This window comes from Labeo rohita, chromosome 13, assembly GCF_022985175.1.
Source record: "Labeo rohita strain BAU-BD-2019 chromosome 13, IGBB_LRoh.1.0, whole genome shotgun sequence".
Taxonomy (NCBI): domain Eukaryota; kingdom Metazoa; phylum Chordata; class Actinopteri; order Cypriniformes; family Cyprinidae; genus Labeo; species Labeo rohita.
Genome location: NC_066881.1, coordinates 29,371,675 through 29,386,985, shown reverse-complemented (window position 1 = coordinate 29,386,985; position 15,311 = coordinate 29,371,675). Strand labels below are relative to the sequence as shown.

The following is a 15,311-nucleotide window of genomic DNA, read 5'->3' as shown; positions in this document are numbered from 1 at the left end:
TTTTTTTTATAGTGATAGTTATTCAGGCAAACATGATGCATTAAGAGCCGGGGGTGAAAACTTTTTGAATTTGACGATCAGAGTAAATTTAACTTATTTTGTCTTCTGGGAAACATGTAAGTATCTTCTGTAGCTTCTGAAGGGCACTACTAAATGGAAAAAAGTATGATACTTAGGCAAAATAAAAAAAAATGTACACATCTTTATTCTGTTCAAAAGTTTTCACCCTCTGGCTCTTAATGCATCGTTTTTCCTTCTGGAGCATCAGTGAGCGTTTGACCCTTCTGTAATGGTTATGTATGAGTCCCTCAGTTGCCCTCAGTGTGAAAAGATGGATCTCAAAATCATAGTCATTGTTGGAAAGTGTTCAAATATATTTTATAATTTTATAAATTTGACTATTATTTTCTCCTGTGGACTATATGTAAACGTCTTTTACGTGAAATATCTTATTCAGGTTAGTGCTAAACAAAAATTAACATGCGTTTGTATGATCTCTCTTATTTTGGTAAAATAATTAACATTTTTTAGATTCTGCAAGGTGCATGTAAACTTTTGACCTCAACTGTATTATAATGATGATGAACAATAACATTGAGTACAGGTGCTTATTCATTCCCTGTCTCTCTAGGTGACCACCATCTTCTCAGAATGCACCTCCTCTCTGAACCTCAAGTCACGTCAGTTCCAGCCGCTGGACAGCAAGAGGCTGCAGGCTCGTTCCACTGTGTGCGAGACCAGTGCTGAGTGGCAACAGCTGCAGATAAGAGTTCACACCTTCACTGCCTGCGCTGTGGTGGGACTGGCCATGCTGCCGGATAAACTCAATCCTGTTGTCAGGCCCTTAATGGAGGCGGCTCGCCGTGAAGAGAATACACTCGTCCAGGGTTATGCAGCCTCCAACATTGCCCGCCTGCTGCAGTTGTGTGCTGCCAGATCTCCCTGTCCGAATGCCAAGATCGTGAAGAATCTCTGCAGCTCTGTTTGTGTAGATCCATTGCTAACCCCTAGTGCTGCATGTCCGGTCCCGCCAGCCAGCACTCCAGCAATACAAGAAAGCAGTAAAGGTGAGAGGAAGGCCAATCAGGACAAATTTGTGGGAGAATTGTTTGTGAAGTGTCTCAATTTTTGAGGAAAACGTTCCAGGATTTTTCTCCATATAGTGGACTTCAGTGGTGGGCGACAGGTTGAAGGTCCAAATTGCAGTTTCAATGCAGCTTTTACAGGCTTTTCACAATCCCAGATGAGGAATAAGGATCTTACCTAGCAAAGGTAAGACCCTTATTCATCAGCTGGGATCATGTTCAGCCCTTTGAAACTGCATTGAAATTGCAGTTTGGACCTTCAACTTGTTGATCCCCATTGAAGTCCACTACATGGAGAAAAATCCTGGAATGTTTTCCTCAAAAACAATTTTTCAACTGAAGAAAGACATGAACATCTTAGATGAAATAGGGGTGAGTAAACTAGGACTTTTTTTATTTTTTTTTTTTTTTCTGAACACATTTTTGAATCTGTCCTGCAGCATCTGTGGCAGAGAAGGATGCTATGCATCACATGGTGAACAAGACAAAGGGCATCATCACCCTTTACCGGCATCAGAAAGCAGCTTTTGCAATTACCAGTAAGAGAGGACCCACACCCAAAGCCCCCAAAACTACCAACAATGACGTGCCCCTCGGTGGCAGCATTACCACAGAAACAGATGAGGTATTTACAATGTTATTAATTAGCAGTTTCAGTGTGTTCTATTTGGTGATCTTGTATAAGTGATTCTAACAGTCTCTGTGTAATACTAACCTAGAGCAAGAAGCCATGTCTTATCCAGAGGAGAGGGGCAGAGTTCTGCTTAATGACAGTTGCCAGGCATTTCAGTAAGGAATTGACACAAACTTTGCCATATCTGTGGGAGTCCATGACTGGTCCGCTGAGGAATGCACTGGATGCTCGGGGATTTGGTATGTGTGCTTTAACTTTGTTTGTTAACCTTTTTTCCCACCAGTTGAGTTTTTGATCTGAACTATACAAAGCTTTTCACAAATCTCAATTTATTTTAAAGTAGCAGTACTCCAAAAATGAAAATTCAAAGATGTAGATGAGTTGGAGAAATTTAGCATTGCATCACCAATGAATCCTCTGCAGTGAATGGGTGCCATCAGAATGAGAGTCCAAACAGCTGATTAAAAACACAATAATCCACAAGTAATGTACACCACTCCAGTCTATCAGTTAACATATTGTGAAGCAAAAAGCTGCATGTTTGTAAGAAATCCATCAGTGAGACGTTTTAACATTTAATCACCACTTAAGGCCAAAATATGAGTCTATAATCCTCCAGTTTCCAAAAGTTGATCCCCTGTTATCCTCTCACATCAAAATTCACCAACATACTTGTTCAGAACTGTTTTGGACTGTTTTCACTTATGAACAGTGCTTGTGCATATTTCTCTCCTGATTCAGACAAGACAACTTTTTCTAGATGACTCGTATTTTACACAAAAGCAGTGGTTTGTAGTTTAAAAACGTCTTGATGTATTTGTTCATTACAAACATGCAGCTTTTTGTTTATTGTGATGATTTTATCAGCTATTTGGACTCTCATTCTGACGGCACCCATTCACTGCAGAGGATCCATTTAATGAGCAAGTGACGTAATGCTAAATTTCTCCAAATGTTTCAGTGGAAAAAACAAACTTCTCTATGTCTTGGATGCCCTGAGGATACACTTTTATTTTTGGGTGATGTATTCTTTTAGTAAATGCTCTTCCAAATCCTCTTTTGGTGTTTGTTGCAGATTCCAGCCAGTTGTTAAAGCAGGGAGACTCTGTTGCTCAGGAGCTTGTGAACTCTCTGCAGGTGCTGGAGGTCACAGCGGGAGCCATGTCCCAAGAGCTCATCCCTTTAGTATGTGCACACTTACATACAACTTTTAAGAATGTCTAGCAAAACTACATGAACACTGGTGGTTTTAACCACTCTCTTGTTGTGTGTCTATTTGCAGCTGATGGAGCAGTTGCCTCTCCTGTGCGCATGTCTGCAGCATCCTTACACAGCCGTACGTCACATGGCCGCACGCTGTGTGGGTGTGCTCAGCAAGATCGCTACTATGGAGACCATGAATGTGTTCCTGGAACATGTGCTTCCCTGGTTGGGTGCCATTGATGACAACACCAAGCAGGAGGGAGCCATTGAAGCCCTGGCCTGTATCCTCTGCATGTCACAAATGATAATCAAGCTCTTTTCTTGTATTAAATTCCTTTGAGTAAGATGCACTATGCATCTTACTGACCTCAACCTTTTAAACAGTAGCCTATAAACATTTAAAGAGTGTACAGTGGCGTTCAGAACCCAAATATTATCCTAAGCACAGTGTGTAGGTGTGATGGAGCAGTTAGATGTGGATATTGTGCCCTACATCGTGCTGTTGGTGGTCCCTGTGTTGGGCCGTATGAGTGACCCCTGCGACAGCGTGAGATTCATGGCCACGCAGTGCTTTGCAACCCTGATCCGACTGCTTCCTCTTGAGGTGAGTGATCTGTAAACGGCCAGGTCCAGCATTCATGATGTAAGAATTTCAGCAGAAAGTTTGACGTTTGGGATGTCAAGGCATGTCTATTTTCAATATGTTGGAGCTCATCGCTATGTTGCGTAACTTCTGTTCAGCTTTTTCCTTTTCATCTTAGTTTTTTGTTCCTTTCAGGCTGGAATCCCAGACCCGCCGTCTATGTCTGAAGATCTCATTCGACAGAAGGCCAGAGAAAGGCACTTCCTTGAGCAGCTGCTTGATGGAAGGAAACTGGAAAATTATAAGATTCCTGTGCCCATCAAAGCAGAGCTCAGGAAATACCAACAGGTGTGTTTGCTTTTAATGCTTGTGTCCATGGAAATGTCTTTATTTTTGTTTTTTGGCAAATCCAGAGATTGAAGTAAGGCTAAGAACTGTAATTTGGAAAAAAAAAAAAGTCTGCATAAATTGCTGGTGATTTTGAATCTTTGCTTTTCATACAAGTTTAATTTTGATTTCCTCTTCTCTTTCGTAGGATGGAGTGAACTGGCTGGCATTTTTGAACAAGTACAAGCTTCATGGGATCTTGTGTGATGATATGGGTCTGGGTAAGACCTTGCAATCCATCTGTATTCTGGCAGGTGATCATTTCCTCAGGTAAACCCCAAACCAACTTCATCCTTCTTAGAGCCTGCAGCATTTATATATAGATGAAATTTGACCTATATTTTTATTTGAACTGCTGAAAAATGTTGCTGCATGCATGCAGGGCTCAGGAATACGCCAGGACAAAGGCTCCCGACTGTTGCCCTTTGCCCTCCATAGTAGTGTGTCCGCCTACCCTGACGGGACACTGGGTGGATGAGGTTGGGAAGTTCTGCTCTAAAGAGTATCTCAATCCTCTGCACTATACTGGCCCCCCTACGGAAAGAGCATGGTACTATTATAAGAAATTGCTTGTTAAATGAATATTGACTTGAATAGGAAATGCATGTACAATTTTCTGTTTCATTCTATGCAGGTTGCAGCACCAGGTGAAGAAACACAATCTCGTTGTTGCCTCATATGATGTTGTTAGGAATGACATTGACTTTTTCAGGTAGCATCTTGTTAATGTTAATAATTCGCAGACTTAATATATAGTGGAGGAATCGAAAGCCTTAATATTTCAATGTTGTTTCTCTTATACAGGGATATTAAATTTAATTACTGTATCCTTGACGAGGGTCACGTCATTAAGAATGGAAAGACCAAACTGTCTAAAGCAATCAAACAGTTAACTGCCAACTACAGAATAATCCTCTCAGGAACACCCATTCAGGTGAGAACTAAAGAACTAAATTACTGTTCAAAAGCTTCAAGTCAGAAATTTTCAAAAGACATTGTGTCACATGAACCTTCAGAAATTGATTTGATGCTCAAACGTTTCTTCTTATCAGGGATTAAAACGGTGATCTTGTGTTTTTGTTTTTGTTTTTTTAATTCATTAATGAATAGAGGGTTCAAAAGAACAGCATTTATTTGAAATAGAAATCTTCTGACTTGTCACTTTTGGTCATTTTAATGTCTTTGCTGTGTAGAGGTATTAAGTTATTTAAAAAAAAGACCTTACTGTTTTAAACCTATGAATGGCAGTTGCTGACATGTAGATGAATTTTAGCTTGAAACACTGTCAAGTTTGAATTTCACAGGCTAATGTCTGTACTTGTGTTTTTTTTTTTTTTTTTTTTTTTCTCTATAGAACAATGTTCTGGAGTTGTGGTCTCTATTTGACTTCCTGATGCCAGGTTTTCTTGGTACTGAGCGTCAGTTTGCTGCCCGCTACGGGAAGCCCATTCTCGCTAGTCGAGATGCTAAAAGTTCGTCACGTGAGCAGGAAGCAGGTGTGAATTTTTTTTTTTTTTTGTTCTTTCTTTCTTTCTTTCCTTCTCATTGTAGCACAGACTTCTCAGTCTCTCAGTCTGAAGCTGTTTTTGAGCTTCTTTTGCTCTATACTAAGGGAATCACTGAATGAGTGAGTTGAAACTGAACCCTGTTTTAAAGGGATAGTTCACCCAAAAATGAAAATTATCCCATGATTTACTCACCCTCAAGCCATCCTAGGTGTATATGACTTTCTTCTTTCAGACGAATACAATCAGTTACCTTAAAAATAAATAAATAAATAAATAGAGGTTGACCTATTGATCAGCTGGCCAATTGATCAGCTGAATTTTTTTTTTTTTTTTTTTTTTTTTTTTTTAATTATGCATCGTCCGGTTGTGCTGCAAATACATTACTATTCTATAGTCTTTGTTAATAGGCAGCCGCGTTTGCAAGCAGCTAAGCGTTGTTGTTGAACACGTAACGCTGCGTGCAAATCAGATGGAACTTGTGGCTAAAAATGCACATTAACTTTCCTCATTAAATTTGTCTTTGGCTCTGATATATCCACTCTTATTAAGGAGTTAGCAGCAGATCTGGGATGCAAACTTGCCACCTTTTGGTGAAACAACATGCTCACAGATCTTCCCTTTATAACAAGAAAAGAAAGAAAACAGTGCAAATAAGAGATTGATTTGTGTAGTTTGTCATTGATTATATCAGGATTTTTCACGTGAGTTTGGTCAGCTGCGCTATACAGGGAGCGCCGTTTGCACAGTTTCTCTATGTAATCCATTCACAATTTTAATTTTAGTTTTGTTTGCCTTAGAGGACCAAATATCCACGTATACTATTTCAGGAATGACAAACGTGAGTGAATCTGCTAAATTGTTCTGCTAAAAAAAACAACACGAGTCATTGCTATGATTGACAGTTATAACTGTAGCAGTGGACCAAATAAACTATCTGAGAAGCAGATGTCAAAATAGAAGCTGAGAGTAAATTCAGCGGAACAAAACTACAGCAGCCACAAGTTTGCTGTAGTTGACTGAATATCTAGCAGCTTCGACAGTTAAAGATAAAACTTAAAACAATGTTTAAAAATGTAGTTTTAAAATTTAAATCTCATACTATTTCAAAAAATTGAATGCATTATTATTTAATTGCACTTGATAAATTTTATATTTAAGTACAGTAAAATGACAAAAATTTGTTATAATAGCAATTATATACTAAATCCAAAATCAAGATGTTAACGAGGTGTTAAAGGAAAAGTCCACTTCCAGAACAAAAATGTACATATAATGTACTCACCCTCCTGTCATCCAAGATATTCATGTCTTTCTCAGCCATAAAGAATTTTTTTTTTTTTCTCCCCATATGGTGCCCCAATTTTGAACTTCTAAAATGCAGTTTAAATGCGGCTTCAAACGATCCCAAATGTGGTTGTAAACGATCCCAGCCAAGAAAGAAGGGTCTTATCTAGCGAAATGATCTGTTATTTTCATAAAAATAATACAATTTATATACTTTCTAACATCAAACACTCGTCTTTTATTGCTTTGCCTGAATTGTTTTTTTCCAGTTCATGACAGTATTTCGAAAAACTCCCATCTCATGTTCTCCCTCAACTTCAAAATCGCCCTAATCGCTGTTTTACCTTTTTTGTTAAGGGTGTTTGATCTTTTTTGCATGTTCGCTTTGCATAGACTGGGTCGGTACTTCTGCAATGATGTAGGATGATTTTGAAATGATTTTTGAATTTGAGGGAGAAAATATGATTGGAATTTTTAAACATACCCTAACTGTCTTGAGCCAGAATACACAGAGTTTAGGGATTAGTGTTTGAGATTAAGAAGTATTTTAAATTGTATTTTTTAAATGAAAATGACCGATTTCACTAGATAAGACCCTTCTTTCTTAGTTGGGATCATTTAATACTGCATTTAACCTGCATTTTGGAAGTTCAAACACAGGGCATCATATCAGTCCATTTTATGGAGAAAAATCCTGAAATGTTTCTCTCAAAAAACAATTTCTGTACGGTTTAAAACATGAACATCTTGGATGACAAGGAAGTGAGTACATTATCTGTACATTTTTGTTCTGGAAGTGGAGTTATCCTTTAACTGAGCTAATGAGTGATCCTCTGCTGCCATCTACTGGATATAATTGTCATTATTTTCATTTTCATCTTAAGTCTTTTCGTTTTTCATTTGGATTGCTACTGTGTGTAACACTACTCTTGTTTATTTTATTCATTATATTTTTTGTTTTATTTAAAAAAATAATAAAATCAGAGAGAGAGAGAGAGAAAAAAAATCGACCATAAAATCTGCATCATATCTTGGCCATTGACTGCCCTGATTTCTAAATATCGGCATCGGCCAGAGAAAAACCCATATCGGTTGACCTCTATTAAAAAAAATGAACGAAGATTTGTAAACACAAATGGAGGATTTTAATACAAGCTGAGAGGAGGCTGGTTTTCCTATGCTGTAAACACACCGTGGTTTACTTGTGACTAGTGGAGTTTAGGGCTGCAACGATTCGTCGACGTTGTCGACAAAAATCGATAATAGAAATAGTCGACAATGAATTTCATTGTCGAAGTTGTCGCCAGACATGTTTTTTTCCGACCGAGTGGAAGCATTTGTGCGAGTGCGAGAAATTGTTGTGGTGCGACTTGTTTTCATTTCTTTACAAAACTTTCGCTAGCCTAACTACTGCCCAGAGTGCTGTGAGCTGATACAGTGACAGTTTCGCCGTTTTCTCCAACATTACACAACTAATTAAACTTGATCTGTACATTCTTCACTTCCAGATTTTAGATATTAGCCGTCAATCATTCCCTGTCACTGACACTGCGCTCCGCTGAAACTCGGAACCGGCCGTTTTTTTCTTTCTCTCTCTCTCTCTCTCTCAACCAACCTCCGTTCCGGATTTGTAAACTACATTTCAGTTAGGGGTGTGTGATATGACGATTTTTGATTGTGGACAAATAAAATGTCTCCACAATCTGCTTTTAAGGAAATATACTATATTTCGTGCTACAGCGCACATTCTGTCAGACGCAATTCTGGCGTCTCCATCTCCATATACTGTACAACGCGGCATACATTCACATCAAATGATAACTCATCTTCAGAGTTTTACTCACGAAGGGGCGTAATTTCCACTGGGGACACCCTTTTCAAAATCCCCCCCACTTTCAAATTGTTTTGTTAAATTAATGTCTTGTATTGTAGAATGCACACTCAGCACCGCCGAGAGTTTAGCACCATCGTTAAAACGAAACCGAAAGTAAAACGCGCGCGCGCATTCAAAAGCAATTTTAATACCCCAAGTTTAGAGAGCGACTCCCCAATGTGCGCAAATTAGGCTATATAACATATCTAGGCTGTAGGCTATAGGTTGTGTAGTTGTATTTAATACAACCTTAATATTCATTTGGTGCTCCTAAATTTTTTTTGGTGCTCCTAACTTGGGAGTTGGGAAGTTGGGAGCACCAGTGCTACCAAGTAAAAAAGTTAATTTCGAGCCCTGTGCATGGTTTGCAAAGCAGTCCTTGCGTATCACGGCAGCACCTCGGTGATGCACGAACATTTAAAAAGAAAGCACGTCGGACAGTTGAATGAAACTGACTTGGTTTGACTCGCCTCGGTAAGATTTAAATAACATGGAAGCCAATACGTTTTGTTTTGGATGTACATTGTACATTTTATAAGCGTCCTTTTATAAAAATGATAGAGTGTCTTTATTTATGCATTTATGTCTATACTGACCGAGCACTGTGCCTAATTGGTTTTAGACAGGGCATTTTTATTTACTTTTAGTATGAATCGGCCTATCAGCAGCAAAGTTCAATAAACTATGCATTTTTCATTGAAGTACCCCCTTCTTTCTTGTGTTTACTATCATTTTCCACAGAATTAAAGCAATCTCATGCTAAATTTTAGAAAAATTTAATAATTATTCGATTAGTCGACTAATCGTTTCAATAGTCGGTGACTAGTCGACTATTAAAATAGTCGTTAGTTGCAGCCCTAGTGGAGTTTATGCTATGCCTACGTCCTACATCAAGGGCTGGAATGCCTCTCTCTTCAGAACGCGCATACAACAGTTAGCTGAAGCTAGAGATTACGGTTTGTTTTAAATGTGGACATTAAAAATGAAAAAGGAAAAATGCATTCATTCACGTCAGAAGGCTTTTTATAACTCCTCGGAGCCATATGGAACATTTGATGTATGGATGCACTTTATTTTTCTTTAAAATTTCAACACCCATTCACTCCCATTATCATGATTTGAAGAGACATTTTTGTAACTCTTACTGTATTCACCTGGAAGAAAGTCATATACATCTAGGCTAGGCTGGGCTTGAGGGTGAGTAAATCATGGGGTAATTTACATTTTTGGGTGAACTACTCCTTTAAGACCTTACATTGTTTTTGGTCTAAAATAATGTTGATGTGTGTTTTTCAGGTGTGCTGGCAATGGAAGCACTGCATAGACAGGTTCTGCCCTTCTTACTGAGGAGAATGAAGGATGATGTGCTTCAAGATCTGCCACCCAAGATCATACAAGATTACTATTGCAACCTTAGTCCTCTACAGGTACAAAATGTGAACACAGGATGTTTATCAAGGATGTGGCTGGTGAAATTGTACAGCACAGAGTGATTTCATTGTGTGTCAGAGGGGATATTTGTACTTCAGCACTACAAACTGTCTATGGTTCACAGTTTGGCTTTTTTATTAGTCATTTAAAAACCCTGCGGTTTATCTAAAATAAGGGAATTATTAAAAAAAAAAAAGTGACTTAACTTTTGTTCTCTCAACGGTGTCTGCTTAGGTTCAACTGTACGAGGACTTCGCAAAGTCTCGCGCGAAGGTGAACGTGGATGATGTTATTTCCACAGCGTCTATGCAAGAAGAGGAAGAGAAGCCCAAATTAAAGGCCACAGGACACGTCTTCCAGGTTGATCCCAGGAAGTCTTATAAGAGCGCAAGATTATCCTTCTCAGTCGAATAGTCTGTAATGTTCTTGTACTGGATTTTTCAGGCTCTGCAGTATCTGAGGAAGCTGTGTAATCACCCAGCGCTGGTGCTGACCCCTCAACATCCAGAGTACAAACACATCACAGAACAACTGAACAACCAGCACACCAGCCTCAGAGACATTCAGCACGCCCCAAAACTGTCAGCCCTCAAACAGGTGCCGTCCTCTTATCTGAACTACATGTACTGCATGTCCTTGGTTTATTTATGTATTTATTAATTTTTTTGTGCCTTTATAAATTTTATAGAAATTCAGTATTAGCCAATATTTTTCACTATTTTGTTCAACCATCTTATCTTAGTATTATTAATATTACATATATATATATATATATATATATATATATATATATATATATATATATATATATATATATATATATATATATATATATATATATATTATTATTATTATTATTATTATTATTATTATTATTATTATTATTTTTTTTTTTTATGAAGTGTCTTAAAAGCAGCTTCTCAAAGCACTGAAATAAGTTTTATGTATGTATGTCATGGATATCAGCCATTATTAGCATTATTTTTTTTTTGTCTTAAACACTAACAATGGTTTATATTTATTTATAACTCAAATCAATAGTAATCCAAACAATATATATATATATATTTTTTTTTTATATCAGACAGTGTCGTTTTTTTTGTTTTGTTTGTTTTTAATTAAAAGATAATATTGGGGGATATGATTTATCAAATTAAGGCAATTGATTAATATCAGCCTTTTTTTTTTTTTTTTTTTTTTTTTTAAATCATCAGTGTTATCCAGTTTTATTTATTTATTTTTTTATCAATGTCAGCCAAACTTTAAAAAGAAACTTCATTTCAAAGAATCATCAGTAAATGCCTTCTAGTGTAAAATACAAGCAAACAGCACAGTAGTAGCAGCAAATATTTATTTTTGTCGTGTTCTCTGTTGTAGCTGCTGTTGGACTGTGGACTGGGTTCTGCCGGAGCATCTGATGGTGGCACAGAGGCTGTGGTGGCCCAGCACCGCATTCTGATCTTCTGCCAGCTGAAGAGCATGCTGGATATCGTGGAGCAGGATCTGCTCAAAGCACAGCTGCCCACAGTCACCTACCTCAGGCTGGATGGAAGCGTTCAGGCCGGCCTTAGACACTCCATAGTCTCTAGGTGAGAAAGCCATGCAAAGTACCTTGGATATTTTTTTGAATATTATTTAATCTCAACGGCAGTTCCATTTGGCTGACTATATGGAATCTTTTTCCTTCTGCAGGTTCAATAATGACCCGTCCATAGATGTTCTGCTGCTCACTACCCATGTGGGTGGACTGGGTTTGAATCTGACTGGAGCAGATACCGTGGTGTTTGTGGAGCACGACTGGAACCCCATGAGAGACTTGCAGGCCATGGATCGAGCTCACAGAATAGGACAGGTACCAAAGAGTTGTTTTGTGTTGGTGCTTTTGCTTTCGTTTTATTTTGGTGCTTTATCTCCTCTTCCCCCCCCATGTTGTTGTTGTGCTTTTATTTTGCTTTTATTTATTTTATTTTTTTTAAATGAGTTTCTGCTTAGTAGTAGTGCATTTTTTGCATGTTTTGATTTTGAGCTTGTGCTTATTTTTTGTTACCCATATCTGTATTCATTTATTCATCTCATTACTGACATTTTTGCACAAAAATTGCACATTCTGACTTGTCTATTATACTACAGTCATGCTGGTCATGTTGCAAAAATATGTAAAATCTATTTTTTTGGCCAAATTAAAAATGTGAACTTAGCCCATTTGCATCCACAAAACTAATGCATGTTTGTGTCTTTCAGAAACGTGTGGTGAATGTGTATCGTCTCATCACACGGGGAACACTGGAGGAGAAGATCATGGGTCTGCAGAAATTTAAGATGACCATTGCAAATACAGTCATCAGCCAAGATAACGCCAGTATGCAGAGCATGGGCACAGAACAGCTGCTCAACCTCTTCACACTGGACAAGGTCAGTCATAGGCTGTTGCTTGCAAATGTACATCTGCAAAACCATTATTTTAATGCATGGGAATATCAAAAATGCACATTCATACTAATGCTTTGTGTTGATGTTTAGGATGATAAAGCAGAGAAGAGCGATGCAGCAGCGTCGTCGTCCTCTGGTAAAGCCAGTATGAAGTCTGTTCTGGACGGGCTAGGTGACCTGTGGGACCAGCAGCAGTACGAGAACGAATACAACCTGGACAGCTTCATGCACTCGCTTAAATGAGCCCAGCTCAACATGCACAACAAAAGCAGAAATGACTTGAAGCCGTCTGATTGGACAACGGAGAGATGTGCTATCGGCACCGTAGCTATCGGCCTTAAACACTCCAGTCTAACGCTCGTCACAGTCTTACAGCTCTTCTTGTAGGTTCTTACAATTCGCTCAAGATTTGAGATCTAAAACCGTCAGTTATTAATGTGTCACTGGAGGAAGTCTTAAAGCTACTCTTACAAAGTTGAGTGTTGTACAGATGGCAACATTTGAACCTCAGGATTTCCAGAACTCACCATCAGTATCCGTGATGACAGTATTTCAGAACTGAATGAAGAGAGCTGATGAGACGAGAACTGGAACGCACTGAAACGCTTCTGCGATCACGTAGAGTGACTGTAATGGTTCATCCAGACCACTAGGAGGCGCTTGACTAACTCCTGTAGGATTATGAAGGGCTTGTAGCTGCTGCTCCATCAGAAACGTCTTACATGCACTGACTGAGATCTTTAGGTACAGCTGGAAGAGCAGCGGGACAATGGCCTCGGAAATGTTGTAGAGTTTTAAAAGGAAAAGATAGAACTAAATATTTCTGTTATTTGCCTTTTTGGGTAAGCTGGTAGAATTTTAATAAATTCTAATGAGCGCTCTTTAAAATGTCTTGCCTGTGTCTGTCTGCATTTAGGAAGAATGTGTGAATGAGCAGCTGAACCAGACAAAATGATGCATTTAAGTGGGCGAAAGGACACATTATGGCAAAAAAAAAAACAGCAAATAAAATCATCCATCTAGCACATTACCAAAACAAAAAAAAAATCCCTATGCTACAAGACACTTAAATGCTTCAAAGTATAGCTGCTCATGTAAATTAAATTTTTTTTTTTTTTTTTTTTTTTTTTGTTAATTATTAAATGGGTGCCAGGCACTGGTGACACAACGCGTGTAAAAAATGACACACATATTAATATACAAATACATTTTTGTTTGCTTTAACAGGTATAAAATGGGTATATACATGTTTAAATTTGCATATTTTTAGTACACCAGAGTGGAATTAGGACAGGTGGGTAAACTAGATATTTTTTATTTTATTTTTTTAACGTGTATGTGTGTATTTTATTACAAAAACATCTTACACGTGTGTGTGTGTGTGTGTGTGTGTGTACTTGTTTTTGCTACATTGTGGGGACCAAATGTCCCCACAAGGATAGTAAAACCTGAAATTTTTGACATTGTGGGGACTGGCTTGAGGTCCCCATGGGTACAAAAGCTTATAAATCATACAGAATGAGATTTTTTGAGAAGGTAAAAATGCAGAAAGTTTTCTGTAAGGTTTAGGGGTAGGGCTAGGGTAAGGGGATAGAAAATACAGTGTGGACAGTATACAAACCATTGCGCCTATGGAGAGTCCCCACAAAGATAATGAACCAGACGTGTGTGTGTGCGCATATATGCAAGTATAGGTGTATATTATAATAAAAAAAAGTGTTATATTATATTAATATAAAGTAATATTTTATATGTATGTATGTATGTATGTATATGTGTGTGTTTTTATATATATGTGTGTTTAAAGTGTGTGTTTATTTATATAGATATTTTAAATATACATAAATGTATGTAAATATTAATATTTTAATTGTGTGTACATGTTTTAATATATTTAAAAAAATATATATATATATGAGTAATTTAAACATTTTTCAAAATATTATATTTATATATATAATTTATACATGTAATATATATATATATATACATACATACATATATATACACTAGTCAACATTTGAAGTGGATCAAAAACTTTCATCAAAGTTGTCCTAAAACCAAAATGTGTTTCTTTCACAATTTATGCATAACATATAAGTCTGTTATTAGTCAATGTTGTCATTAATGAAATGTCATCCTTAATGGCTTTTAATGGTCTCCAGACATGATTGTTTGTCATTAGGTACCAATTGACCTGTCACAGGTGTTCGTAATTGGAAACTGCTCATCATTTAAGGCTCTGAATGCTTCACTTGAGGTCAAAAAACACTGAAAATGCCACATTTAGTGAGATTGCAGGATTCTGACCTTAACAGGGCCATTGGGATGCTGCAAGGAGGCATGACTCAGCGTGAAGTTGCAGACGCAGTGGGGACATCTCAAAGTGTCATTTGAAGAGCCTGGAACAGGTTCAGAAGATTTGGTAGTGTGAGTAGGAAGCACGGTGGAGGCAGACAACGGGTCACAACACCAAATCAAGACCGATACTTGACCCTGCATGCCCGCAGAAATCGTTTCATGCCTGCAGTCAGCCTGCAAAATGACCTTCAGGATGCAACAGGGGTGCGAGTGTCCACACAGACTGTGAGAAGACGACTTCATGAAGTTGGCTTGAGAGCCAGAAGACCAGCTGTGAGGGTGCCTCTTTCCAGAGCACACAAACTGGCACGTCTGCAGTGGGCCAGAGAACACCGCAGGTGGACACTGAATCAGTGGGGTACAGTGCTTTTTACAGATGAGTCCCGGTTCTGCGTGAACTTCCTAGACAGGCGTAGGAGGGTCTGGCGTCGTCCTGGGGAGAGAAATTTGCCGCAAAATGTTGTACAGCATGACCGTATTGGCGGATCATCAGTCATGGTATGGGGAGGCATCTCCATGGGTGCAAGGACAG

At 38.2% G+C, this 15,311-nt stretch overlaps 1 protein-coding gene across 1 annotated transcript in view; it reads left to right on the top strand.

Moving 5' to 3' along the window:
- The window catches only part of btaf1 (BTAF1 RNA polymerase II, B-TFIID transcription factor-associated), a 28,961-nt gene extending 15,532 nt beyond the window's left edge, over positions 1 to 13,429 (top strand). The window contains exons 20-38 of the mRNA XM_051125610.1: positions 632 to 1,067; positions 1,526 to 1,710; positions 1,805 to 1,958; positions 2,795 to 2,904; positions 3,002 to 3,203; positions 3,378 to 3,526; positions 3,701 to 3,853; positions 4,041 to 4,162; positions 4,275 to 4,442; positions 4,527 to 4,604; positions 4,697 to 4,826; positions 5,247 to 5,388; positions 9,854 to 9,984; positions 10,223 to 10,348; positions 10,433 to 10,585; positions 11,366 to 11,577; positions 11,681 to 11,840; positions 12,230 to 12,400; positions 12,509 to 13,429. Coding sequence (XP_050981567.1) covers positions 632 to 1,067; positions 1,526 to 1,710; positions 1,805 to 1,958; positions 2,795 to 2,904; positions 3,002 to 3,203; positions 3,378 to 3,526; positions 3,701 to 3,853; positions 4,041 to 4,162; positions 4,275 to 4,442; positions 4,527 to 4,604; positions 4,697 to 4,826; positions 5,247 to 5,388; positions 9,854 to 9,984; positions 10,223 to 10,348; positions 10,433 to 10,585; positions 11,366 to 11,577; positions 11,681 to 11,840; positions 12,230 to 12,400; positions 12,509 to 12,661 — 3,135 coding nt within the window. The 3' untranslated portion in view covers positions 12,662 to 13,429. The remainder of the gene's footprint in view (positions 1 to 631; positions 1,068 to 1,525; positions 1,711 to 1,804; positions 1,959 to 2,794; positions 2,905 to 3,001; positions 3,204 to 3,377; positions 3,527 to 3,700; positions 3,854 to 4,040; positions 4,163 to 4,274; positions 4,443 to 4,526; positions 4,605 to 4,696; positions 4,827 to 5,246; positions 5,389 to 9,853; positions 9,985 to 10,222; positions 10,349 to 10,432; positions 10,586 to 11,365; positions 11,578 to 11,680; positions 11,841 to 12,229; positions 12,401 to 12,508) is intronic.
- The last annotated feature ends 1,882 nt before the right edge of the window (positions 13,430 to 15,311 follow it).